Genomic DNA, 27,724 nt, shown 5'->3' on the forward strand with positions numbered 1-27,724 from the left:
TTTAGACAGTCTCTTGCATTTACATTAGGCATTGATTTCTGTTTGTACTAGGCTTCCTATGTTTGACTCATTGTTTGTTCTAGACTTTGTAGTTGTGTTTGGTGTCACCGATCTGACAGAAGAACAGTTTTATTTGTTTGATACAGCTAAAACTGTTTATTCCAAACTATGTGGGGGATGTTTTAGAATCCAAGCTATTATCCTTCCAAAGTAAAAGGATAAGTTACTTTACCTTCAGTACTGTGTTTTATCAGATGTGTCATAGTGAGTATATTAACATCATTTAAAAGAGTTTTAGTTATAGAGAAAAATAATCCCCAAATTTAGCTAGGTAATGACGTAAATTGCTCTAAATCTGAGATGCTAGAAGTGAAGTGCATATTTTGCAAGGTCAGTTTCTGGTTCATATCTTGTCTTCCAAGGATCCTTCTCCAAGTGAGCCTCCTGCACATTAGTAAAGGAGATACTTTGCCGTTTTGAAGATAGAGGATGTTTGCAATTTTTATTCACATTAGAAAAAAAAATCAAAAATATTGATGCAGACTAATGGCTCTCATTGCTCTGGTTTTCCTACAGAGAGTATAGCAGAAGACTGGAAGAGATAGTAGCCCAACACCTTCCATTAGTTGCAAGTGTCAGTTTATAAAGTTCTAGTTTTTCAGTTTTCAGCTGAGGAGTTACATTCAGCCATTGACAGACTCATGGGTACAGGTTACAACAATGGAATGTTTTAAAATTTAAAACATATTTCATATTTTTAATTTCAAGATATTTATTTGGTCATATTTAATTTACAGCCTTAGATAATTATGTTGCAGATTTGGAAGAGAGAGTAAATGATCCAGACACTCCAGGTTTGTAAATTTTCATTGCTTCAAATAATAATATAATCACACTTTTTAAAATGTACTACAAAGTGATGTGTCATATTGACTGTGTCTTCACAGTTTTATTTTCAAATGATTTTTAGATTCAAGTAGGCCTGATTTTTATGCCACTGTTACCATTACATTTGTGAGCATAACACTCCATTAATCCAATCTACAAATACTTACATAAATAGTTTCTTCTGTCAAGAGTTTCCCAGTCTAATTAATGGATTGATTATCCAACACCTACTTATATTCCTAATTTCAAGCCTAAATGCAAATATGCATTAACTTATTGTACTCTGTGTTTTATGGTGTAGATCCTGGATGTGTTTTATAATTCAACTGTCACTTTTAAATAAAATTAATAAAAGTGTTAAATCAGTATGATTATTTCTTTCATTTCTGAGCTAAATATGTGACCTTTTTAAGCTCTCTTGTGGTATGTAGCTGTTGCATGAAAATTCAGTTGGAATATAAAATATTAAATATTTCTATTCAAGGTGACTCTGAGGTAATGCCAGAAGATGCAATGGAACATTATGCAGGTACAGTCCAAAGTCTTCCTTCTTGTTATTGAAGATTCATTGAATTTTGGCCCCAAACCTGGACAGCCACGCATACAAAAAATCCCCCCAAGCAAACAAACAAAACAAACCACAACAACACACAACACCCAAGACTTTGGAGCTCCTAGGTATTATTTTTTCGGAATGCAAATTGAAAATGTAGACATAATAATTTCCTAAGGAAATGATGCTGAAACCTACATGAGTTCTACTTCTCTGTAATGTCAGCCAAATGGGCAGAATAATATTTTGAGGGCTGAATTTCCAGGAGAATGGATATTGGTATTTTAAATTGTATTGAAGTGTTTCTATGGATAAAAAAGAATTTAAATATGCTAGAGATGTTGCAGTTAGTATGATGTCAAGAAGAAAGTAGTATCTCTAAGTATTTTTAAAAACAAGTAAACCATTACAAGTAGATGCCAAAATTACACTGTAGAAGTTAGCTGTATATAGAAATGATTCATAAATAGTTCAGATTCAAAATATTTACGAATATTTATGAACCCTATAAGAAAGCCTGCTGATATTGCTTTCTTTTTTAAGTCTATTTTTTAATGCCAGAAAATCAATCAGTTCTTCTCACAGAATCTTTTTGAAATCTTCACCTTTGCACTCTTACTAAATTTATTACAGTATGAACATCTATAGTTTCAAATGATTTTTTAATCTGAATAAACTTGACATTATATTGTATTATTTGTGTGTCTTTAATGTCTTAAAATTCCATTAATTTTCCTGCCCATTTTCTTTTTCTTTAAACAGAGGATAGACTGCATGAAGATTATAGTGAAGACCAAGGTATGACAACTGCTATATTTAGTGAAATTACAGTATCAAAATCTTTCATTAATATGCGAGTGGAATTTGTTTTAAAATTTCTTATGCTGCCACATTACTTTGCAAGTTCTCAGCTGAGGTTTTGGGTTGTTGTGTGTTCAAAGCCCCTGTGTTTGTAATCAATCAATCAATCAATCAATCTTTTAACACTGGTCCAAGTGTAGAGTATGCATACTCATTATATTCCCATATTGGTCCTCTTTGCCATACTTTGTGCGTATGCGGAATAAGAACACTGAAGGCTTTGCTATGCCTTTTAGCTTGTGAAAACCTGGCCAGGTCAGATGTGGTTTATTGCATCTGTTTAGCTCAGTATCCACTTTTCATCTTGTCTGCCACTAACAGTTCTTTAGGAATTACCCTGTTTTAGTTTGATTTGGTTGATGATTTGCTAATGATTGCTGAGACCAAATCAAAAAGTAAACGAGAAGAAGAGTAGTCACAGCCTTGAAACAAAGGTGTGTGGTTGTGATTCCTGCTGTGATATCGTTCTGGAGACTACCACACTTCAGAATAGTTAAACATATCTTTAAGGCACTCTTGTTTATTTCCCATGTTTATGTAACCCCTGGGCAAAGGACAGGGTTTCTTAACTTCAAAATATTTACAACAGAAAACCTTGAGGTTCATTCTTTGTTATCAGGAGGTAAATTCCGACATCCTTCTTTGGGATAGATGTCAAAATTCCATTGAAAGTCTCTCAGTGGCCCAAAGGTGTATTCAGCCCTCAGCCTGTGTCTTTCTCAGTCTGCAGAAAAGAATTATTTGCCTCAGTTACAGTGCCCTTGACAAAATGTCTCAGCAGTAATAGGATAGAAAAGCAAGAGATGACGTTTTTCCCAGGGCTCAGTTTTTTACTTGCTTCTCCAGGAGATAGTTATTTTACAATCAATTCCTAATCAAGAATCACTTCTCCTGCTTCTCACACCTAGATACGAAGAAGTGCAACTTCTAATCTTTACTTTCCATGCTCTTTCATATGTAGTGGTAACATGAACAGAAAATGCTTCCATGCCCCTGTGAAAAGACATCTATATCTGCTTTTTGTCTAAGTTGATCAGGGAGGTTACAAAGTAAGTTGCATCAGCCCTTTTAAAATCAGTTCCAAAAGCATTTAATATTCTGTAGTCTCTTCTGGCACCCCAGCACAATAACAGTGAATCACCGTATTTTGTGAGTCATTCATTTCAGGAAGAAGTGGCTTCATGTGCAGTTGCCTCTCTGTACTGCAGTGAGAGTTTTAAATAGTATCAGATAAATGCCCCTACTCATTCTTTATTCTTGCTAGTCCTCTGATTGGGATGCTAAGGAGAATAGAAACTTCTATTCTTTTTCTAAAAAGGAAATTCTAAGGTAGCATGTGACTGTCAAAAAAATTACTATTATTGGCTATTAAATTGCCAGGATTCTTTATGTAATAAATTATTCCCACAATTCAACATAATCTATGGAAAACTGCTTTCCTCTTGATAAAATTTGCCTTTTCACAACATAATTTTGCCTTGCTTTCAAGTTCCACCTTGAAGGCATTCTAGCTGTGAGAGAAAGCACAATGCGTCCTTTGTAATTTTTAGAGGAATTTCATTTCAGAGCTCCAGCCTGGAGCAGTGTAGAAGAAAAAGACCAGTGAAGTGAGGCTGCCTTTCTGTCACACGCCATTTTTTCCTTCTCAATTCAGTCTGAGTTCAGTCCATGGAGTTTCAGGGCATGTTCATGTTCGTGTGCTAGACACCATTCTAGCAGTTTGTCATGGGTTTTGTAAAGAACATGTTATTCTATTCCATCTGGGTGGAGCAGAATTGCTAATCTTTGCCCAAATGGGTCAGTGTCGCTTATCAGATGGTGGAGTGCTACTTATCTCTCTTCATTGTTTCACTACTTCTATGGGAATATCTTCTGCTAATAGACCATTAAGAGCTCATCAATAACATAACACATTAAATTGTACTATTGTAAGATGCTCCACACAGGGAAGAGGAGCTAAACCATCTTAACCGAGATAAAAAAAGGAGCCACAGTACCACTAGGTATCCAGTTTTCCACCGGATCCCTGGAGGAAGACCACACCCATCTCACCATTACTAGACCCTTTTTCTGCAACAAGACCATCTCTACTCCAACAGAACCACATCTACCACTCCAGGAGGGCTTACTTTGGACTGCTTCCAACACCCTGACCAACAGGGTGTCAAGTTGTATTTCTAACTCTGTCAGAGTTTTCTAGGTTTTCTTGTTTGTTTGTTTGCTTGCTTATTCTTCTGTACTACAACATCTGTATTTTTATATCCCTAGTAAAGAACTGCTATACCTATTCCCAAAATCTTTGCCTGACAGCCTTTTAATTGCAAATTTATGATAATTTAGAAAAGGAGGGGAAGGGCTTACATTTCAAAAGAGACTCCAACCCTCCCTGGCAGATACCTGTCTATCTAAACCAAGACACAGTTGTACCTGTTTTTCATCCTTTTCTCTCTAGGCCCATCTTTTGACATGGTTTAGGTTGGATTGAAAGTGAAACAGATTTGGTTTTGGAGAAGAGCAATTTTGGCTCTGTTTTTCTGAAGTCAAACAATGGTTGGAGGCCATTGGGGAGGTCTGAAATCCTTTCTCTCAAATATAAAGCTTGTGGTTTTGGCATGGGCTCCAAAACTGCAGTTGAACCCACAAGAAGATTCACATTAAAACCTTCATGCGCAGTTGTCTGTGAAATCTACAGAAGTATAGGCTTTGAGTCAATTTATCTTCCCCATTTCTATCACGTATTTCCCCTCTTCTGGTGAAATACTTTCTCCGATCCTGGTGCTTTCAGGAGTTCTCAAAGCCGAAGACAGTGCAAGATGATTGCTGGCCAGAGCAGTCCAATTTCTTTTGTGACTTGCTTTGTGAGGCTTGGTTCTTAATTCAGATCAGGAACTGCTCTAATAGGATTGCTGTAATCGCATCATTGAGGTTACTGCTAAGCTAAAAATTCTTTAGTGGAAATAAGTGCCTATGGTGGAGTGTGTAAATGATCATAGAACATGGAATACAATAACTCAGTTATTGTACATAACTTCCAGTTTTATGAAGAATTTCCTACAGTTTGTAGCCATGAAACTAGAGAAAGAAAGCAAGTTTGACATTTTCATTAGAAAGAGTTCTGGATTTTTTTAAAGGATATTCTAGAACTCTTTTTGAAGGAGTGTGAGGGGAGCCACATGACCATTAGTATATAAGATACAGCAATATCTTAAAAGATACAACAATAATATAAAGATGGTTGGTTTTTGGTTTTGTTTTTTTTTAATGTGATATAAATAACCTTTTTCAGATGAGGATTAGTGTCTGTTAGATAATGAAATTATCTAAAACACTGAGTGAACCTTGAACTTTTTTAGTCTAAAATTCACAGTAAGTGTATATTGAAAATTCAGACAAGGATAGAATTTGGTCTATTTTCAGACATTATCTAAAATAAAGTAATGAATATTCTTGACCTAGTTCTTCTTCAGAATTATAAAAATTAGACTGACTATGCAAAGATTAAGAATGTAGGAGAATTATAACAACTGTACATAATGATAGATTTGTTGTAATTGTTTTCAACACTTCATCTGTGTGATGGAAAGTCTTGAAATTTCAGCAATATGTACGCATGTGGTTTGGGGTTTTTGTTAATGTAGAAATTTTTCTACAAGCTCCAGAAAGGGTTCATATATCTGTTCAGGCCCCTAAACTAGGGGAAGTTTTTTTTAAGGCCTCTGCATTTGTCAGTAAAGAAATGAACTGTATACTTGACCAAATTTTTAGAAAACTTTGTGTGTATCATTCACCCAGCAACCTTATTTTTCTTTCCTTTCAGAACCAAAACATGAAGAGCAGTCTCAAGATACAGGTATATAACTATAAATATATACATGAAAAATATTTTAGGCAAACTTAATCTTGCTGTTTGTATATATTGAAGTACATCATCTGTGTGACCTTCATTCATGACATTGCCAGTTATGGCAAAAGTTCATTACAGTCTGTGTTATTATAAAGTTAGATTTTTGACTATGAACTTAGAAACTTTCTTTTAATATGCTGCCCCTGAGGATTCATCTTTAAGGTCTCAGGTGACACAGAGTGGGGTGTCTGAGGCTTTTAGTGGGCAGTTGGACCACAGTAGTTCATCACAGACACTGCTTCTTGCAGTAAACACTGCCTATAACCTTGCAATCAGTGTGTAAAATCACTCAAAATGTAGGCTGTCAGTCCTAGCTCTGCTTTGATTCAGACTTGTTGCTGGTACATTTGTCTAATTAGTAGAAGCAATTACAAATTATTTATCTGCAATATTCTCTCTGGGTTCTGCATACTTTATTGTCTTGAAATGCCAGTGCTTTTGAGAGTCATCTCAGACAGCTGACTGAAAAAACCACACAATCATTTAGTTTAGAAGGAAGTCAAGAAGTTCATAGTGTAAATAAATTGTAAGTGTCCGTTTTGTCACCTTTGCTATCATAACCTTAGAGGATAATCAAAGGAATTAAAAAGTGCCATATTAAGAGAAAACAAATATAAATATTTTTTTTCTGTAGAATCCATACTTTAAGTTGTAGAATTTCTTTGTTGTGCTTCAAGAAGGATATTAGGACTCACAAATGAATTGCATGTTTATCTAAATAAAAAGACTTTTAAACTTCATAGGTATGCATTTTTTTTGGTTGGTTTTCACTATGTCTAGCAGATGGAGCTGATGCTGCAAAAGATGAAAGTGGGAGTACTTCAATGTATTTAGAAAGATTAAGAACTGGTTTTTAAATTTCAGTTATTATGTCATAATCCAAAGAGCAATTGTTGAAAAGGTACAATTTTGAAATAACTAGCTGACTAATAGAAGAGCTATTAACAGGAAAAAATATTTAAGATGTATTTTTCCCCCTGGAATTTATCAAAGTGTCTGTTTGTTAATAGCAGGTAAACATGTCTGTGTGCTGACTGTGTTCTTTTGTGTAGTGTGTAAGTTCCATCACTTGAGGGCTTGACTTCATTATTGCTCTGAATTGAATCTTTTCTTAGCTGTTGAGGACCTTCCAAAAGTGGGTGAATGAAGCCATGGGGTCAGATATATATTTTGTTATTGTAATCTTACTGTTTTGATGAAATATATACATTTGAAAAACAGACTTTAAAAAACAAAAAGCAAGCTGATTGTACACTTTTTCCTTTTTATACCTTTAGAGGAAATTAATGAAGATTTTGAAATTGCTAAAGACCTCTCAGGTATGAAATTTTATAGTTTGTAAAAACTTTTTTGTTCCATTTATATTTATTAATATAATTAAAAGGCAAACAAAAGAAAAACACAGCAGAGAATAGAATCATGGAAGTTTGGGTTAGGGCATATTAAAGATCATCTAGTTCAGTCTCCCTGTCATGTCTGGGAACATCTTTTTCGTAGTCAGTTTGCTCAAAGCTCTGTCCAGCCTGACTTTAAACACTTCCAGGGATGGAGCATCCACTACTGCTCTGGGCAACCTGTTCCAGTGTCCCACCACACTCAACATAAAAAGTTTCCTTCAGTCCAATCTCTGTCTCCTTTCTTTCACTTTAAAATCCATTGTCCTGTTGCTACAGGCATGAGTAAAAAAATCTCTCTTCATCTTTGTTTTGTTCTTGAAGAATTTTAAATGAATACTTGTTGAAGGTAATTTGAAGATCTGCTCTAAAAGGTTAAAAATGCTGTTAAAGACGTTTTTTTCAAACATGATGTTGATTGAGTCAGCTAGAGCAAAGCAATCTGAGCAGTTCAGCCTGAGCATTGTGTGTAGGATTTGATGCTATTTTTTTTTAGGTTTTCTATTTTAAAAATGCATTCTTGTATGATTAAAAGGGATAACATACATTGTTTCATCCAAACAACGATTGTAAATAAAATCCTTTTGGTGTGTGCAGTAGAAGTCCTACTTCTAGTAGCTAAACCTTTGGATGTGAAATGCATTTAGTACCCTTTATCTATTCTTCAGTTAACTGAACTTGCTAGTTTATAATTTAAGTCTTCCTTTTTGTTTGATACTTATTCAACTGTGTGGCTACTGAGAAATAAGAACAAAATTATGAATGTAATGTGAATAACTTTCAACACTTCCTTTCTATCTAGGAGTAGAAAGTAAGCAAACAGAAGAAGATGTGACCATTGAGCAAGAGGAATCAGGTTTGTATATTGTGTTTTCCATGTGTTTGCTGCTTAAAAAAATAATAATTGGGAATGATAAATATTATGGAATAGAATTCTATGCTGCAATAAAAATACATTTGTAACTTTTCTGCAGCTGTTTTCTTTCAAGGACAAACATATCTGTATTTTTGGAATCTACCATCTTGGGCTAATGACATATTTTAAACTCTTCAGTTTTAGAAGTTGAGAGTGCTCCCAGTTCAGAAAATCTTGTATTGATAAAAATGACTGTGTTTGGTTATATGATGGAACTGAAAATTTCTTTTCCATTTTCTGTTTTCCACTAGCCAGTCAGGAGTGCATACTCAGGAAAGAGGGTATATGTAAGGAATAAATTGGAATGTCCCCTAAGCTTTGAGCTCTTTATTTATGGGCTTCCTAAATCAGAGAATATATTTCCCCCTCTTCAATTCTTCCTATTATCTCCAGCCAGCATCCTGGCTATTGTGAAGTTTTTTCTGGTGAGCCTGACTTCTTCCAAGAATTTGTGCAGACTTCAGTCTATTAGCAGTAGTAGCACTTGGTGATGTGTGCCATGTCTATTTAAACATACATGTAGAGATAAAAGTAACTGAATTTTGAAGCCAGGTATTTCATAGTTACAGCTGGAAACATAATAGGTATATATGGACATTTTCTAAGCCCATACGGTAGTGGCATGTGAAACTGGGATATGTGTGCTTTGGATAGTATAGTTTCAGAAGTTTGAAATATCATTTTTGAAACTGTGCAATCGTGCAATGTACTCACTGGCCTACTTGAGTATGTATCTTTCTCTTGGAAAAATTCAGCTGAGGAAGAAGTTTGCATCCCACTCCTACAAAAGTAGTATTACAGAGCAGTCTTAATAGGTCACTGCTTGGAATATAAGTGGAAAAAAAAAGAGGCTTTTTGTAAATATTTGGGAAGGAATCCAGTTTGAATTATATTTTCATTTTTTATTTACAGAAAAACCTGTTAAAGCTGAAGATCATTCAAATGATGTTCAAGTGGGTAAGTCAATCTTGTGTGCTTGGTTTTTTTCCTAAAGAAATGAAGCTGTAGCTACATGGAAATTAGTAAACAAATTAATTTGTGAAGGGATATTATTATTGTCAAATTTACTTCTTGGTTTAGGAGCAATAATTTTTCTATTGTACTTGATAAATGCCAATGGTAGTTACTGGATTACATGAAAGCATTCCAAATAAACTGAGTAGTTTTAATTTAAAACTTAATTTTCAATGATTTCAGATAGAGCTGAATACTTTTGAGAGGGAAATACAACAATTTCAGGTCTTAGTGTGTGTGTACTTCCTCTCCAGAGCAACTATCATGGACAATGATAGTGTTACTTCTCTGTGTGTCAGTCGGATCTATTGGAATCTGACTGTGTCACTTTCTTTGGGCACTGATCTGGAAACAGGGACTGTTTTGTCATGCCATCACATTTTTCTTGGCATAACTGATTTTAAGAACTAGAGCACTTCCAGTTCGTCCATCTGTTGCCTGACAGTAGTAGACATGGATTTTACCAAAACTGTTTTTGGCATAGTTAAGTGGCTTCTAAATTCAAGAACTGCGTATTGTTACATTCTGTGGAGTTAGCTATTACAATTTACTAGTTTGTTCGTTGTACCAAACTAGTTGTGTTGAGTGGAACACGGAGTTATATCTAAGGGCAGTACATCAGAGAAGCTGCAATCCAAGACTTCTAACAGCTGTATTTTTGTTTTGTGCTGATTAGCCTGGCCCCCTTTCTGGGTTAGTTAATCTTTGTACTATGCAGAAGCTCTTACAAGATGTGGTGCCCAGAGACTTTTGGGTTGTTTTTTGGTTTTTTTCTTTATAGTGTTTGTATTTGGTTCTTAGTCATGCCAAAAGTAGCCAGAGAAGTGAAGAAAACACAGGCAGCCTTTTGTGGTTGTCCAGTACAGATTGGAGGCATGATTTAGTTTGTGTTTGAGTTTGTATTCTGAACCTTAGCTGAGATGGTTTGAAATGATCATATTGGTGGTTAACTGTGTTGTCTGCAAGGTCTTTCTGACCTGTTTATCACAACAGCTATGTGGTGTGTTGAAAAGTTTGAAGCCATAGCTATTAATTAATAGATGCATTAGCTGAAAGTCTTTTGTTTCATAATGAAGTATTCTTAACCAAAGCTTATAATCAGTGTAGGAACAAACAGTAATTCCCTTTGACAACATGGGCAAGAAGGTCAGCAAAGATAGTCTTCACTCAGTTTGTTAAGCATTAAGTTGGAACTGGAGAAGAGGAAAATATGTTTTCTCTCAGAAAAGGTTGCTGTTCAAAGTTAAAATAACAAAATGGGTCTTACAGAACTATTACAAAATTTCAACAGTAGATAATTCCACCACACAATGTCTGTTGAGGATATTGAGATAATTTCTTGACTTACAGATACTATTTTAAAATTAAATTCAGAATAGATATGCCAACTTGGAATCCTGGGGTTTCAGACCATATTTCTATCAGTTTTTGCATTGTAATTTATGGCTCAGTCTTGCAGCTGTACATTAATTTTTCTACCTTCACAAAAAAAAATTCTTAGATGTTTTATATAGTAGTGATGGATTTTGAAATACGCCATTTTGAATCATAGCATCATTTAGATTAGAAAAAACCTTTAAAGTCAAGTCCAGCTATAGACCTAGCACTGGCAAGCCCACCACTGAACTACGTCTCCAGGTGTCTTATCTACATATCTTTTAAATACCTCCAGGCTGGGGACTCTACCTCTTCCTTGGGCTGCATGTTCCAATGCTTGACCACCCTTTTGGAGAGGAAACTTTTCCTCACACCCAATCTAAACTTCTCCTGGTGCAACTCAATGCTGCTTTCTCAAACTATCCCTTGCTACTTGGCAGAAGAGACTGACCCTCACCCAGTTACAACCTCCTTTCAGACATTTATGGAGAGCAGTAAGGCTCCTCCTGAGCCTCCTTGACTCCAGACTAAACAGCCCCAGCTCCTTCAGCTGCTCCTTATGAGACTTGTGCTGCAGAGCCACCCCCAGCTCTGTCCTTCTCTGGACATGCTGCAGCAGCACCCCAGTGTCCTTCTTGCAGTGAGGGGCCCAAAACTGAACACAGGATGCGAGATGCAGCCTCACCAGTGCCCAGTGGAGAGGAATCGTCATTCCTCTAATTGCAGATGTATTTGCAAATAAGATGGTGGAATTGAACCTAGTTATCCAGTCTCTTTTTGTTTTATTGTGATACTATGAGACTCCTTGCCATTTTCAAGCACTTCTAGAATGAGAAATAGCTTGTGTTACTTTGAAATGGTATGTATTTCTGAATAAATCTTTTGGATTTATTCTTCTTTTACCTGTGGTTGTTTTCAAAATTAGTGCAACACACCATTTAAATCACAAAATTGCCTTGACATCTATCCTGGCATAGCTTTTGTAAACACATAATAGCAGCAGCACTAGAGGGAATGAATTATTTTCTTCTTCCATTCATAGGGAAAAAGAGAGAGAATCAATCAAAATGTGTTTTAAAGACAGTTATTAAAGTTATTAAAGACACAAGTAATTATTAGATGTAGTACAATGCTCGTGATCCTTTGCTTAGGAAGTGGAAAATGAAAATGATCAGCATAAAATCTGAGCACTGCACTAACTTAAGAATCCTTCTAATCTGTGTAGTTATGTGGGAACCACTCTGGAGGCAGAAGAGCCAGTATTTCTAACTTTTTCTAAAAATCCTGTTGTTTCATCACATTAAGTAAAATTGAAGCAGTGTCTTGGGAAACTGACAAAAGAAACAAAGGACATAAACTACTGACAATGAATAAAATGTTATTAAATTATTAATTCTTCTTGATATTAAGTATATTTGCCTGTCTTTTTTTAATGTGACTATTTCAGTTTGAAAGCAACATTACTTTCAAATTTTCCTCTCAGATTATAAATTCATGTTTCCTGGGGGTATTTTATATCTTCTTTGTGATGGAGGATTCAGTGTGGGGGATTTTGTAGTCAGGAGTCTTTCTTCGTTTGTGATTTTATTTCATCAGTTGTTTGAAGCTAATATTTCCTGTTCTTTAAGCAGTAACAAAAATAACTTCAGGCAGTGTAAAAGACATTCAGAAATGTCACTATACATTCCTTATTCCTTGGTAGTTTAAATTCATGTAACTGCATTTGAGACATGGTGGCACTAGTTTGTATCAGGTTTGGAGCAATTGTTTGGTTTTTGGCTAAAACATAGGAACTTAGTTTTTTGGAAAGAAAACAGGAGATAGCTCAGAGATTGAATTTAGCTCTGAGGAACATTCTCACATCACCAGGGAAGACACTGGTTGTGGGATTTGAATATACTAGGGAGTGCAAGCCAAAAGTTGTTTGCTGACTTCAGGGCTCATCACAAGAAAGTTCATACTAGTCAAGTACATCTTTAGGTTTCTGTAAGTACTGCTTTCCAATTCTCTGAGTTTACTTCTGAAATTACTGCCAGTATTCTTTTCCAGATGTAGGACACTTTAGCTGCAGTTATAATCTGCACTTTCATAGACTAATGGACTTTATAAACTAATGGTTTGATAAACTAGTTTGAAATATTACTGATTCAGGTTTTCTGGCTAATCCTGCTTTACATTGGCACATAAATTGCAGTGGTTGTGATAGAGTGGTGCTTGTTGGACACATATTTTAGGGAGACATTGTGGGTTTAGGGGATACCACTACTCTCTGTATTTGGATTTTGATCCTTCTTGTATGTGTTTAGATTTAAAATATCTACAAGTGCTCCACTCCTCCCCTTCACCTTGCCTCCTTGACATTTTTTATAACTCTACAATCATTTTACCAACTGCTGAAATCCCTTATGTGTAGAGAAGTTTCCACTTTAGAACCTTGACCCTTCCTCATTCCCCGCCTCAGCTTTTCCAGTTGTCTTTGACTTTAACAATTAAAACCCAAAATCAAACCAACACAAAAACCAAACCAAAACCAAAATCAAAATGTTTAAATGGATTTGTGGCATGGCCTAGATATCCTTTACAAGGTAAATAAAGTGCCATATGGTAATAAAAAAATTACTGTCTGGAAAAATATTTAAAAGTTTGTTTCCCACCTTATACAGCAACTTTGTGTATATTCATTAAGGTAGCTCTTAGAAATTATAGCTTTTTCATATTAACTAGTCTGATACAAAGTTGCATTTTTTAGCATTTAAGTTTTTTTGTTGTTGTTTTAGAGGAAGTTGTGTTTTGGTTGGTCCTTTAATATAGATTTCCCCTTATTTTTTCAGATACTTAAAGCTTCAAAAGAAAAGTCCCTACATCAGGAGGACCAGTCCTAACCATACGCTACAAAAGGGGAGCAGATGGTTGTAATAGACCTTATGATGTAATTACCAAGCAGTTCAGGGTTTGGGGAATGAACACTAAGATGTTGTAAATGGGTTTTAGCCAACTGTCATTTTAGTAAGCATTTTTAACACTTGGATGTTTAGTTTACATTCCTGTCTGATATTTTTTTTCCGTTGGTCAAGTTTAGTGAATTCATTATTTTTCTTCTGTGTTTGTGACAGAGGTACAATTTAGAGCTGCATTTCATGTACTGTTTAAGCAATTGTTAATATTCTATTTATAACATAGCAGCAAGTACATTTTTTTTCAGATTTTAATATATATCTTTTGTTGTGGATTCATACAGTATGTACAGAGCTGTTTGGTCAAATGAAACATATGATGTTATGAATTTTTAAATGTTTCATAACTGCTGATATAGCATACAGCCTAATTGCATTTTATTAAAAAACACTAATCAGGCACACACAATGCTGTGAAGTTTGACTTATATCTCTTTGCACTGATGTTATGTCAACAGTTAACAATATGAATTTCAGGTGATTTTTATAACACCCTAAAAAGGTATAAAATGTGTGTTTAATTCATACAAGTAAAAGGCCAGATTACAAAATTACAGTTTTCAAAAATCCTTTTTGGATGAATTAGCACTTCCTATTTATGCTCACCTGATTTTTCAAGCAAAAATGTCTAGAGACTACATGCTAGCCTGACAGGAGTCAGTGGAGATTGCAACAAGACTGAGTTGCTGGAATCAGGTTGAATTCAGTAAAATTATTCCATTTTGGTTTGCCTACCAATATAATGATCTCAAAGCTTTATGTTCAGTAAATTATTTTAAAAGTCAGATTTGTGTAAACACTTGATTTACAAATTTTATTTTTAAAAAATGCTTTGGAAAAGAAAAATACAATTTAACAAAAATACGATGTCAAAATTTAAGACCTACAGTTATGAATGCTCTTAAAAATGGTACATCTGAAATTTAGGTACTGTGAGTGATTTAGAATTTTAATATAACAGGTGTGCTTTTTACCTGTTCTGTGCTGCTGTTCCACAATTATGAAGACATATTTTATTCTTTGATATCTTGCATGGGTTCCTTTTTGGCTCAGGAATAATTGCTGTGATTTTAGGAAGTTGCCAAGCCTGTTACAGGAGCTTAGGAAAAATAAAGTAAGATAAATTTATAAAAAGAAAAATCAATTTGGTAACCCTAACAGTTGGTTGCCTTTTGGTTTACAGGGAGATTTTCAATTTCTGTAACACTTTTTTGAAGTCAGGGTTTTAGATGCTTGCATTTGTAGTGAAAGGGGCATCACATATGCTTGCCCTTTTTTTGGATTTGGGATGTCAGAAAGACTCCACGTGAGTGTTACATCTGATCAACAAATACAGATGTCCCAAAGTGATTTCTTTCGACTTTTCAGGAAAGCAATAATACTCTTAGACTGTGATGTGTTTTGGGATGGGATATTCTAGTAAAATTACCTGTGATTGTGAATTGCAGAGCAATAATTTTTACAAAGCCATATTTTGTGAGAAATCTTGGGAATTATTTTAGGATGGTGAATGGAGAACTTTTTATATAACAGTGGCAGCCTATTTGTAGAATTATGGGACTGTGAGAGTATATTACGCTGTGATTGAATTTTAAGTATTTTGTAACTGAGTATGTGATTTTGCGTGCTTCATGTTTACAAAAATATGCCAAGCTGAGCAAGGTCAAGTGGACTATTAAAAATATGTATATTTAATCCATTTTAATGTTTGGCTGCAATAAAACACAGAAGAATATATTTGTCTTTCTAGTGTCATTATTTATTCCTAAATGTATTAGATATTAGCTATAGGGATAAATGTTCGACACAGCCACTAATTAATATTATATTTTTAATTGTGAATTTGAATATTAAAAATATATATTTGAAAGTAGTGTTTACAAGGAGGAAGTAGTAAGTTAAATAATTTTATTTCTGGCAGCTGTTATGTGAAGGAAATGGGCAGTACGCTAAGGTCTGTGTCTTCTATAATTGCATTGTGATTGTGCTTTTGGAGTATTAACATTATGCAACCAGTTGGGCCTGAATTTTTTTCATGAAACATCATTTCTGTTTGTAATTCATTGTGGATGAGATAGCACTTCTTAACAAACACAAATGTCTGAGGAAAGTGATCTATCTGCATTGCATACAGAATATTATGGTTACGGTCTATAGTTTGAATCAGAAATCTAGTAAGGTCCATGCGCTTCTGTGAAAGCAGAAATTTTCCTTGGTCTTTTCAGTCTTCAAACACCTCCATAGCTTTAATGATCTGGTATTACTGAATAGTAGTTTAAGAAAAAGTCAGAAGATCACCTTTTTCTTTATATTTTCACATTGCTACAGAGCCTCCTGTTATTTGTCAGGGAATCTATGAGATCTTGGATTCAGTTGATTTCTTTTGGAAATCTCAGGAAGGAATACCAGTAAGCAAAGAGTAGAATACTAAAGTGATATTTTTATGCTGCCAATTTAGAGTCACAATTTAAGTGACTTTCTAACATTCTCTGTTTTGAAAAAGTACCATATCATGGCACTTTTCTAAGAAGTAAGGAAAATGGCTAAGAGTTGATATAGGAAAGATACGGAAAAATGTAATGATTTTGTTGAACATCATTTGTAATTTTACATATTCCAAAAATTGCCTATCTGTAAGTAAGTTGTGTTGTGCATTTATAGTGTTGATTGAGATTCATGTAAAATCTACAAGGTCTGAAACACATTTTTAATTGTGACTTGTGTCATTCTCATATGCCGTCAAACGTTTAGTTGTATTGTAATATGAAAAATAAATTCATTCTTCCTGGTAGAAACCTTCTTGGGATTCCTGGTGCATTCATTATATAGTAATAGCAGTCCTAGCCCATAGAAATTAGCTAAAGCTGTTTTGTCAGTGATTTTCATCTTGAATTATTTTGCTGGAAATGAAGACATTGAGTAAAGGATGGGAGTGGTTTGAAGAGCTGAGATTTGTTTGTTTGTTTGCTTGAGCTACAATTGGTTTAAGTTGATGAAAAAATAGTCTCAAGATTTTTTATCAAATCCCTGTCTTTGAAAGAGCACATTTTTAAGCCTTTGTCAGAAATAGCATAATTAAAACCTTTTGCTCCACTGAAATATGCTAGGGATCAGTGTGGAAGGAACAAAACAATATGTGCTGAATATGATGTTGAAATGAATTTTTAGTGAAGTGTGAATTCTTAGCTTCAGAGCTAACAAGATCAAGTTGTGATGAATTTCAAAAGCAGATACCTAGAAGGAGAAGTGGGAGTATTTAAAGATCTTTGGAGAGGTTTTGGTGAAGTCAGTGGCAACTATTTTAGCAGAATACAGGCTGAAAATAGTCTGAAAGTTTGGAGAACTGATTCTAATGCATAAATAGGCATAGAGGGCTGTTGGTTATGCATAGCATGAGTCTCAGGAATAAGGAAATGTGAAGCCAGACAAGAAATTGGAGATAGGAGCAGGCTTTAGAGTGAGGAGGTCATACATTGTTCTTCCTGTGATGGCAAAGAAGTTGTAGAAGTATCATGAATGTCCAAGATGTATGGAAGTGGGTTATCCAGTGACCTAGAATGAAGTAGAGAGAAGAGGCCAGGTGAGAATCTCAAGTGTTGTTGATAAAGGAGAGGATACATGGAAAGTGGATGGCTAACTAGCATGATGTATTGTGGTAATGGGAGGTGGTAAAAATAGAAATATGAGTATATAAATGGGTTTGTGTGAAAACTAGTATTTTATCTGGAGCTGCATTATTGCTTTTTTTAAAATGTAGTGTTTTGGATGACATATGACCATTTTACTGATTGTATGGTATGTGCAAAAAAAATTACAAAAATACAAAAATACTTTTAGGAAGTACTGCAAAATGTTTTCATTAATATACTGCTACAGTAATAATTGTCCCTAGTATGTACTTGACTCTATAGATCTTTTGTCATTTCTTACAATTTAATTGACAATCTAGATCTCATGATGTAATTGAAGAGGTGAATGACTTTCAGCATGATCATATTTATTTAATTTACCCTATAATCAAGTTAATGCTTGTTCTGCCTTGTATTGAATATAAATTAGAGTTATAGTGTCCATGCATTCAGGAATAGCAGTTGTCAGCCTGTAGTAAAAGGTGAAATTAGTGTTAAAATCTTTGATTTCATGTGTGTGCATAATCCAGTTCCTTAATGAAAAAATGCAATGTTTTCCTGCATTATTAGATGTTGTATTTACACTATAATGCTTTTGAGCAGTCAGTTTAAAAAACAGTGAAGACTAAGTATTCAGACAAGGTGTCTCTAAATTACTTGAAAATTAAAGAAATTTTTTTTATATACATAAGAATACCTCAAAATTATATATGTGTGTATATATATTAAAATATATGTAAAGAGGACAGTAACTAGCTAAAAAGGCAATAGACCTCCCCGTTTAGTGTTCTCTTCAATTTATTAGGAGGAAATATTGAAAACTTACTGGGAAAAAAAATTGGAATTGGGAACAGAATAACAGTGTTGGAATTGTGAGGCAAGATGCTTTATATGTTATAGAGTAGGGCAGGATCAAAAAGTGTTTAGAGTGGGGGAAAAGATCTTTGTGTATCTACTACCTTCATGAAATGCACATACATGATTTTTGTCCAGGATTTAGTTTGCCTTTGCTACAGACTGTCTTCATGCTTACTTAACATCTACCTCTGCAGTCACATGTTTTCAAAACACCTGTTAGATTATTTTAAAAGTTGAAAAAAGACAAAAGTTTCCAAGTGCCCATGTCACTTCTAAAAATGAGACTTAAGTTCTCAATTGATTTTATTTTTCACATTTTAACTGAATGTATGTATTAAGCTAGTGTTTCCAATAGCTTTTAATTAGTGAACAGATTTTCTTTCTTGCAAAATAGCTTGCATTGTAAGTGAATATCAAAATATATTAAATATCTAGAGGAGAAATTCTGTGAAATGTTTTGTGATGGAAGCAATATTGTAATATTTGAAGCATCTGCAGGGGAAGATCTTTTAGGTAACTATATAGTTCAGAAAATAATCTATGGTTAATTTAAACAATAATAATGAAACAAAGTCCTGTTGACTTAATTATGTTTTGAGTATAAATTGTAATTTTCTTGTATCTCTTTCTTATCGTAAAACATTAATGTAAATTTATTTCAGTGAAATTATATTTTTAATGTTCTAGGGGAAAGTGAAAAAGAAACTGAACAAGACAAAACAGAAAAAGGTAAGTCTGAAAGTAACATTTTGTTCTGAAATTCAAAACCATGCCTTCTGGGAGGATGGATGTAAATCAGATTAAAGAGTAGTGAAGCTTCACTGCTGTGCATCATATGTAGATAAACTGCAGTTGAATAAACATCCAGAGAGCATGTGCTTTTATAGGTAAACATTTGGTTGTTTCCAAGGCTGGCATCAATGTACATCAATCAATCTTACCTGGTCACAGAATGGAATGATAGAATTGTTTAGGTTGGAAAAGACCTTTAAGGTCATCTGTAGGAGAAGGGAATACAGGTGACCTTGCCCCTGATGAGTCACAGCTATATAGCTGGTGAGGGGAGGATCATCATGGGGGAGGAACCTTGAGAATCATGAAGAAGAAGGATCCTGAGGAGAATCACTGCTGTGAGGTCAGTCTGTGTCTGTGGTTAGAGCCTGTTGGAACCCGCAGTCACAGTCTAGCCAGGTAAAAGCCTGCAGTCAGAGTCTGCAGACTAATACATGTAGCCATAGTTTAGCAGGAAATAACCAGCAGGCAGAGGCTGCAAGGGAAACCTACAGTAGGAGCTTGCTGCAGCCAGAGTCAGCTAATAGTTGGAGTCAGGGTGGCTGAGCTGTAAAGAGGAATAAACTAGGACACTTTCCATGCTGTGATGAACAAGAAGTCTGTGTCTCAGCTCATTTCTACCCTCTAACAAGAGGGCTGCTGCAACAGTCATCGAGTCCAACTCATAACCTAACACTGAACCATATCCCTAACTAACACATCTTTTAACTGCCACCAGGACATCCTGGCAACCCTTTCAGTGAAAAAAAAATTCCTAATGTCCAATCTGAACCTGTCCAGGAGCAACCTGAGGCCATGGCCTCTTGTCCTGTCTCTTGTTACCTGGGGGAAGATACCAACCCCCAGCTCACTCCAACCTCCTTTCAGGGTGCTGTAGAGAGCAATAAGGTCCCTCCTGAGCCTCCTTTTCTCCAGGCTAAACACACCAAACACTCCCAGCGGCCTCATCAGATTTGTGCTTGGGACCCTTCACCAGCTCCGTTGCCCTTCTCTGGACACACTCCAGAACCTCATTCTCTTTCTTGTAGTGGGGGGCCCAAAACTGACCCGAGGATTTGGGTGCAGCCTCACCAGTGCTGAGTACAGGGGGACAATCACTGCGCTGGTCCTGCTGGCCACACTATTGCTGATCCAGGCCAGGATGCCATTGGATCTCTTGGCCACCTGGGCACAGGCTGGTTCACATTCAGCCAGCTGTTGACCAGGACCCCCAGGGGTTTTCTGAAGGGCAGCTTTCCAGCCACTCTGCCCCAAGCCTGCAGCATTGCACGGAGTCATGGGAGGGTTGTGACAACTCCTGCTGTTTCCTGACTAAAATGTGCGGTGTCATACTCCTGGTTTAGTATTCCAGAGGTCAGAGTTCCACCAAGCTCTTTCTGCATCTGAGGGCAAGAGGCAATGTGGGCTACCTGGCCCCTGGAGCTGGGTTCAGCACTGCCATTTGTGCTAAGTGTGAAGAGACAGGTGACATGAAAATCGGTCCTTGTAGACATCATGATTGCCTAGTCTGTCTTTGGCTAGGTAGGAAGGTGCAGAGACAGATTAGATGGAAAAGAAGTGAGGTTTTGCTGAAGAGCACTGTGAATCTGCTCTCCATGCAATGACATTTGTTCTGGCCCCATGTGTTCCCTGTCACTGCACAAAGCTTGTAAAACCTCCTTCACTGGGGTCATGGCTGGTTGCTGACAATGCCCAGAAACCTCAAGGCCTGTGCCAAGGGGTTCAGTAGCTCTACGCCTTTTTCATTCTGCTTCCGTTTTCTGTGTGACTGTTATTTTATATTTGAGTACTTAGGAATGCTGCTTTTCCAATATTTTGGTGTGGTTTATTTGGTTTGGTTTTGTATATTGGTATTTTAAACATGAGTTTCTAGGATCGGCAAACTTCAAACATTTTATTTAAGTATTAGATATGTCATATGTAAGTATTACATATAAAAAAAAAAATTTAAAAAACCCAACACAGAACAACTTGGAAAGTTTGGCAATTTTGCCTACATCTCCATTTATGGGCAGGGAATGTCTTACTACAATGGATTTACATATGTGAAATTAGGAAAAAGCTCACCATTATGCGCTGCTTTTACCAACCTGTAATCCTCCTCTGAAAAGTCCTCTAAAGAAACAAAAATGAAAATAAACTTGTTTCTAACAAAGAGGTGCTTCAAAGTTTCTCTGTTATTTTTAATTGCGATGGATTCTTCATCTTCTCCATAAGAATGTAATCAGACTTTATATTTAAACAAGTAATTGAAAGGGGATGGATGTTCCAGGTAAATCTGAGAAATAATTCTTTAAAAGGTTTCACAGTACAATGCAGGACATACATGCCACATCCATAAGCTGTCTTTCCATCTGAGGCGGTTTTTGTTGTTTTTGATCACATAGACAAAAAAAAAATAAAGAAGGCTATTTTTTCTACTTTGATTTATATTGGACATATATTAAATATTCATTTACATTGGTGAACAGATACAAAAACTGAAAAAATAATTTTCAGCTATGAACATGTTTGTTTCATACTGTGAATTTCAGCATAGGTACTATTTTTATAAATAATAATTTTCCCTTTTCAAAACTGATAAAGCATGAAAGTAAAAATGAATGCTGTTTGGCTGGAACACTCCAGCTGCATTGCATTGGGAACAGAAGTATATGTAAGCCAGGCTTAGGACAATGTCATTCCACAAGTGGCCCTGCCATTTGGTATCATTTTGATAACGGCTCAGCATTCTCTACTGTTTACTCAAGGTATTCACCTTTGAAGATATGTAGGATTCCACAGTGATACCAGTAGACAGGCTAAAGTGCTGTTATTCTGACTAAATGTAGGGGTTTGCTGCAGGGTAAGATCAGTTATCCCCTAAATTCCATTGGGAACCTTCACCGGAGCTCTGTTGTCTGGAGAAAGAGCTTGCACAGTTAACTCACCTCAAGCACTGCCTCCTCGAGTTGGGTGGGCTGAGTTTCACCCTTGCAAGCTCTGCATATAAGAGTATACATAGTACCTATTGATCTGCAAATTTGATACAGGCTACAATATCTGTGAGCTGTGTGCAGAATGACCAACACAGAAGTGTAGTTCTCAAAGTCCAAAACTGCCTCATTACACCATTCTGAACTAAATATATAGGACATTAGAATGTTACAGTGTATTTTTGAATAGAAAGTCAATGCAGAAATTTCTTTTCTGGTTTTGTCAAAAGACTGCTTGAGTCTGCCCTTTGGGTGAAGCCAGAAGTCTTAATGGTGAGAGAGAGGTGAATGATGGAAATACATGCCAAAACAAAAATTACCATTGTGTTGTTGTTTCTTACGATCAACATCTAATCAACCAACCAACAATAATTTCATACAGGAAGCCCTGTAGAATACTTTTTGCTGCAAGGGAAATTGTTCTGGAATAACTGCAGCTAAAGATTTATTATAGTCATTAGATTCCAGTTTTATTAGTCCCTAAAATGCCTTGGTTTTTATTGTCTGATTACTTCCCCAGATAAGTTTATTATAGTGGTTTTGCCTGTTCTACCAGTACAGTTTAGAAACATCTTTTAATTATTGTAGTGCTCCTGGCTTTAAATTGTCTGTCCAGATGAAGTTTACTTGGTTTTATACCTTCTGAGTTATCATCTATAGAAGCCTATAAAACAAGTAAATAACTTGCACTCTGTGTGTCTACCTAATGATCTTCCCAAACAACAGGACAATGACAGTTTTTCATCATCATCAAATTCTCATTCAAGTACCCACTGAGAGGTAGCACAATTTCCAAAACTAATTTGGGTAATGTTATGGGGCTAGTATCAGGAGGGAGGACAATTACTTGAGCAAATTTTGAACTCCAAGTAAAAGTCTATTAATGTATGTGTATGTTCTTCAGAACATAATTGAGACTTTGAACTAGGAAGGTGTAGTATTGGTGGTGGGTGGTGAAGGGAATTAGTAAAACAAAAGGTCACGAAATTAGTTGGAAAACAACTACTGCACCATGATCATCAGTATCTACTTGTCATCGTCCCACACTCAGAAGCTGCCATTGACAAGTTGCCAAGAGCGTTATTATTGAATTTGTATCACAGCAGGGATGGGAGGGTGTTTAGAAAACAAAGCCTATTACCCCCCCTGGAAATTGCTTCCTTAGTTTTTCAAAGTTTAAGACAGAGAACCGACAGGAGGAGCCTTTACTGCAAGTGACTTATGAGACTGCATCACATGATGGGTTTTTTATCTCAGATTAGCTATAGAGATGGCATAACTATATAGTTAGAGCCTCTACAATTAAATAATTCTAATTTCTATTAACACTTCATTTAAGACTCAAATCATAAAATTATAGAACAGTTTGGGTTGGAAAGGACCTTTAAAGGCCATTTTGTCCAGCCCCTGCAATTGAGATAATTCAATTTTCTGGCTAGCCGTAAGCACAACATATAGTCAGTGAAGCAGGATTGTTGCAGTGTGCTTTTCAAATCAGAAACTTGGGACTATGTGTCCTCAAGGTGGCTGTAAAGACCGGCCTTTATCTTGAATCTTTTATATCTTTTAAAGTAATTAAACCTGGAGTCCTAACTCCTCTCTGTTTTGCATGTGAGTAATAGCAGATGTAAGATCAAGGAAGCCACCAGGAATGCTCCCTTGACATTATAATGACAATACAAATGAATCAATAAGTGAATAAAAAAATGTAATTACAAGAACCAAACCACATTTACGAGGTGGTTTGTTAGATACGGAGTAGTGTCTTTCCATCCTCATGTTTTCTCCCCCAAGTCCACAGAGGGATTGTAATGTCATTTTCTCGCTGTTTCTGAGGAACTAGAAATTTCATTAAAGACATGTTTAACAAGAAATACTTATGCTAATATGTAATATGGACTCTCATAATCACAGAGCAGGCCCCTCTCAATTGACTGTAAATCTTACAGCATTAGCTTCGAAACACTGAAGCAAGACCGTTTATCCTGTGTAAAGGCAACCTTCGCCCCAAAACTCCAAGTCGGGCCAGCCAGGCTGTCACTCATTGCTCTCAGTGAACAGACCAGGTTCAAAATGTCATCTCCAGCACTGGAGGTAAGCCTGCCCTCCCACCCCACTAATTTTCATAGGCTATGAACATAAGAAAGGGAGCAGAAGGCTTAGGAAGGGAATCATTAGTACTGAGAGCAAGAGGGAGGAGGAGAACAGGCCAGCAAGTGGAAAACTGCCTGAGGTGGTCCCAGTTGAGATTTCCTCCTGGTCGTGGTTGCACATCAGCTAACAAGCTCTCTGTTTGAGGTGTCCTTGCTGACATGTCTGTTGCGTTGGCATAAAATCAAAGAATTTTAGAATATCAGCTCGCAATATTTTACAAGAGAGATGTAAAGAGATGAGAGATTATTTGTGTTAAGTGTATGGAAGTGCATACTGGTTTTTAGATATTAACACTAATTGTTCTGGAAGTGTTAATAGATGTTATCTCCTACTTACTTTGCTCAGGAAGAAAACCATACATGTATCCTTTGATCAGAAGCTCAGAGTATGTCAGCAAGGACAAAACAGTTCATGCTATGTGTTGTGGTAAAGATAATGGGGTAAAGATACCCCATCTTTTCAATTATCTTTTCAGGAAACAAGTTGAAGCCTTTACAGTGTAGAAAATACCTTCATCCACTTAAATTTGCTATCTGTTAAAATGCCAAGTGCGTGGTGTCTCTATAGCTAAAAGAAGTATGTTAATTGCGAAAGATAATCATGATAGCATTCAATATTTTTGTCCAATTCTGGCTAGTGATGTTAACTGTTTTGACATACAAGGCTGATATCTAATCAGGCAGGTCATCAGTGTTTTCTCTTTTAGGAGAATGAGGTTTTCCTTAGCCTGGATTATGGTGTTATATTTCAGATGAAAATATAAAATGGATTTCACACACACAACCATTCCCACTTCTTTGGAAGCTAGAGAGGATTAATTTACTCCATTACAGAAGTGATATTACTAGTTATTTGTGACATTTCTATGAGTTTTTTCTCTATTGCTTTGTACTTGGGATCAAATGCAATCAATTTTTTTGCCGTGTACTAGTTATCTCTTTTTGGTTTTCTTGCTATTCATGTAATTGCCTTAACATAATTGTCTATTTGGTGTTTTATACTGATTTCCAACCTTGGCCTCTGCTCAGGTACACAGGAATTTACAGGCATTTGATTATGTGAGGGCATTTGTCTAGAAATTCAAGAAAGTTTTGATTATTCTATCTTCAGGCAGCTTTTCACATTAAAAGTTATCAAGTATCAAGAAACAGAATTCTGGGAATAAATCAACAGTTTGAAAAATTGCTTTTCTGATGCTGTTTGGATGGTTACTTAAGGTAAAAATACCTGCTTCAGATGAAGATTTACAGAACTTGATTTTTTGAATGTTATTAGTACTTTATTTTTACAGAAAAAAGCTAATGCAGGCAGTGGTAATTGAGATTACTTTCTATTGCAAGACTGGTTTTAGTCATGGCTTCTCTGAAATTATAGCACTAAGGTGAAATTTTTCCTTTGGAAAAGTTTTGGAGCTTCAATATTTTATTGCTGGCATCGGGCTAGGAGGAATCTCAGCTACTGTGATGACTGGCACACTGAGCTTCTGTGGGGATTTCTTTGGTTGTCCGATGAGAGAGTGGAAGTTACCTGTGTAATTACAGTGCTGGCACTAAGGCACATTGACATATAATAGTATATTACAGAAACTGTAGAACATATGACTAAGTGAGACTCTAAAGCTTACTTTGTCTCTTTAATTGACTGAAGACCCTATCAGCTGTGTGCATTGTTCTTGACAGATGCTTACGCATCTTGTTATTGTGAATTTTCAGTAATTAGAATTCCACGACTGCCCTCAGCAACCTGTTCTACTGTGCTTGCTCAGAGACAGTAGTTCCAGATGTTCAAGTCAAATTTTCTGTTACGGCCATTTTAAGCCTTCTCTTCCTTATCCTGACTATGATGATACAGAAAATAATTTATTCTTTGCATCTCTGTAGCTATATTTTACAGAGTAGTATGTACCCATCTTCCCATGGCAAACTTTATTGCTGCCTTTTTACCCTTTGTTTTTGCTTATTGTTGCTCCCCTCCCCACCCCAATTAAAGGCAAAATTCTTTTAAACCAGTCTTCAAGAGTGGCTCAATTATGTTTAATAATTTGGGTACTTTTCCTTAATTTTGATATGATTCTCTTGTGGTCTGAAGAGTATCTAGCAGTGTGTTCATTATTATTCAAAAAGAATTTCTCTGTCCCTTGTAGAAGTCAGACTGTCACTGCTTTCGGTGATGACAATGTGCTTTTCAACATAAAACCAAAATATGCCTGGTATTTTAGTTTTCATATGCCAAAACAGTTATATGAAATATTTAGTCAAATTTCAGTGGATGATATGACAGGCTATTAAGTTTACTCTACATTTAATGTAATACATTGTAATACATTTCTACTTCTATTTCTTTTTAAATTCTGTATCTTGATAAGGGAGATATGAGATTGCTTGTCATCACTGGTAATTGTTTATTCTCCTGCACAAGAACTAGCATAGAGTTTCTTGTAAGACTTCTTCCTAACTTGCTGCTTTTTCAGTGGAAACTGTTTTCTCTAAGGAAGTCTTCAGGAATCCTATGACAGCAGTCCTAGATAGAATGCCTGTTCTTACATCCAAGGCTATTATTGAAAATCCTCAGTAGTATTCTTGAAAGTCCACAGTACGATACATAAAAGGATTATTACCATTTTAATGCTTAACCTGACTTTGACTACAAACCAACCAAGCAGATCATGCACGACTTCAGTGTCATTTGTCATTGAAGAAAAATTACATATATTTTCCTCTGAAAACAGATAAGTTAACTTCTTTATATCATTGAATTTAATATATTGGGTCACATCTGCTAAAGGATTATTGCACTAGAAGGAGGCAATGGATAATTTATTAAAATACCCCTGCAGGGAGATAGCAGGCTATCTGGTTAATATAGAGGAATGCCTGATGGTTACGCTGAAAGCTCCCTGGTGAATCCTTTAGCGTAGGAATAGAAGGGAGATGAAAATGATTGCTCGTTATATAATGTTTACTGTGTTACATTGGTGCCTAGTAGATGAATAATATTTATGTTAACAGCTCCTTTCCAGCTTTTTATATTGATCTCATGCTGGTCTAGGGCTGATATATAACTGTACTGAAATTGGAAGATAATACTTTTTTTTTTGTAATGGAGGGTGGCAAATAGGTTCTTCCAACACATCACCCAAGTTGAAGATGAAAGGAAAGATATCGTATCTTTGTGCCACAGACTTGTAAGATTTTAATTTGCTTTTTAATTTTTTTTTTCTTGAGCTGTTTCTCATCTCCTTGTAGACTTAAATGAACTGCAGAGTGTCCCACAGACAGTGGGAGTTTCTTGGTGGGTGGGAAAGCTTCTTTCCTTTGCCTCAAAGGAACCTCACTGTTGCCATGCTTACTGATTTTGAGAAGGACCAAATTACTCTGTCTTTCCATCAGTGCTAGAAACTAAAAAGCTGACAAATGGCTGTCTCACTGAAATGCAGTTCCTGTGTAGCTGGTCAA

At 35.8% G+C, this 27,724-nt stretch overlaps 1 protein-coding gene across 4 annotated transcripts in view; it reads left to right on the plus strand.

Annotated features, from left to right (window-relative positions):
- Positions 1-27,724, plus strand: part of LOC136287978 (aspartyl/asparaginyl beta-hydroxylase-like) — a 112,143-nt gene that overhangs the window by 44,649 nt on the left and 39,770 nt on the right. For all 4 annotated transcript variants that reach the window (XM_066180641.1, XM_066180632.1, XM_066180658.1 and 1 more), the window contains 8 exons: positions 798-854; positions 1,373-1,417; positions 2,204-2,239; positions 6,120-6,152; positions 7,484-7,525; positions 8,403-8,456; positions 9,429-9,473; positions 19,036-19,077. In XM_066180641.1, the coding sequence (XP_066036738.1) occupies positions 798-854; positions 1,373-1,417; positions 2,204-2,239; positions 6,120-6,152; positions 7,484-7,525; positions 8,403-8,456; positions 9,429-9,473; positions 19,036-19,077 (354 nt within the window). The remainder of the gene's footprint in view (positions 1-797; positions 855-1,372; positions 1,418-2,203; positions 2,240-6,119; positions 6,153-7,483; positions 7,526-8,402; positions 8,457-9,428; positions 9,474-19,035; positions 19,078-27,724) is intronic.

This window comes from Chamaea fasciata, unplaced genomic scaffold, assembly GCF_029207755.1.
Source record: "Chamaea fasciata isolate MVZ Bird 193981 ecotype frontalis unplaced genomic scaffold, bChaFas1.0.hap1 SCAF_1, whole genome shotgun sequence".
In the NCBI taxonomy this organism is placed as follows: Eukaryota; Metazoa; Chordata; class Aves; order Passeriformes; family Sylviidae; genus Chamaea; species Chamaea fasciata.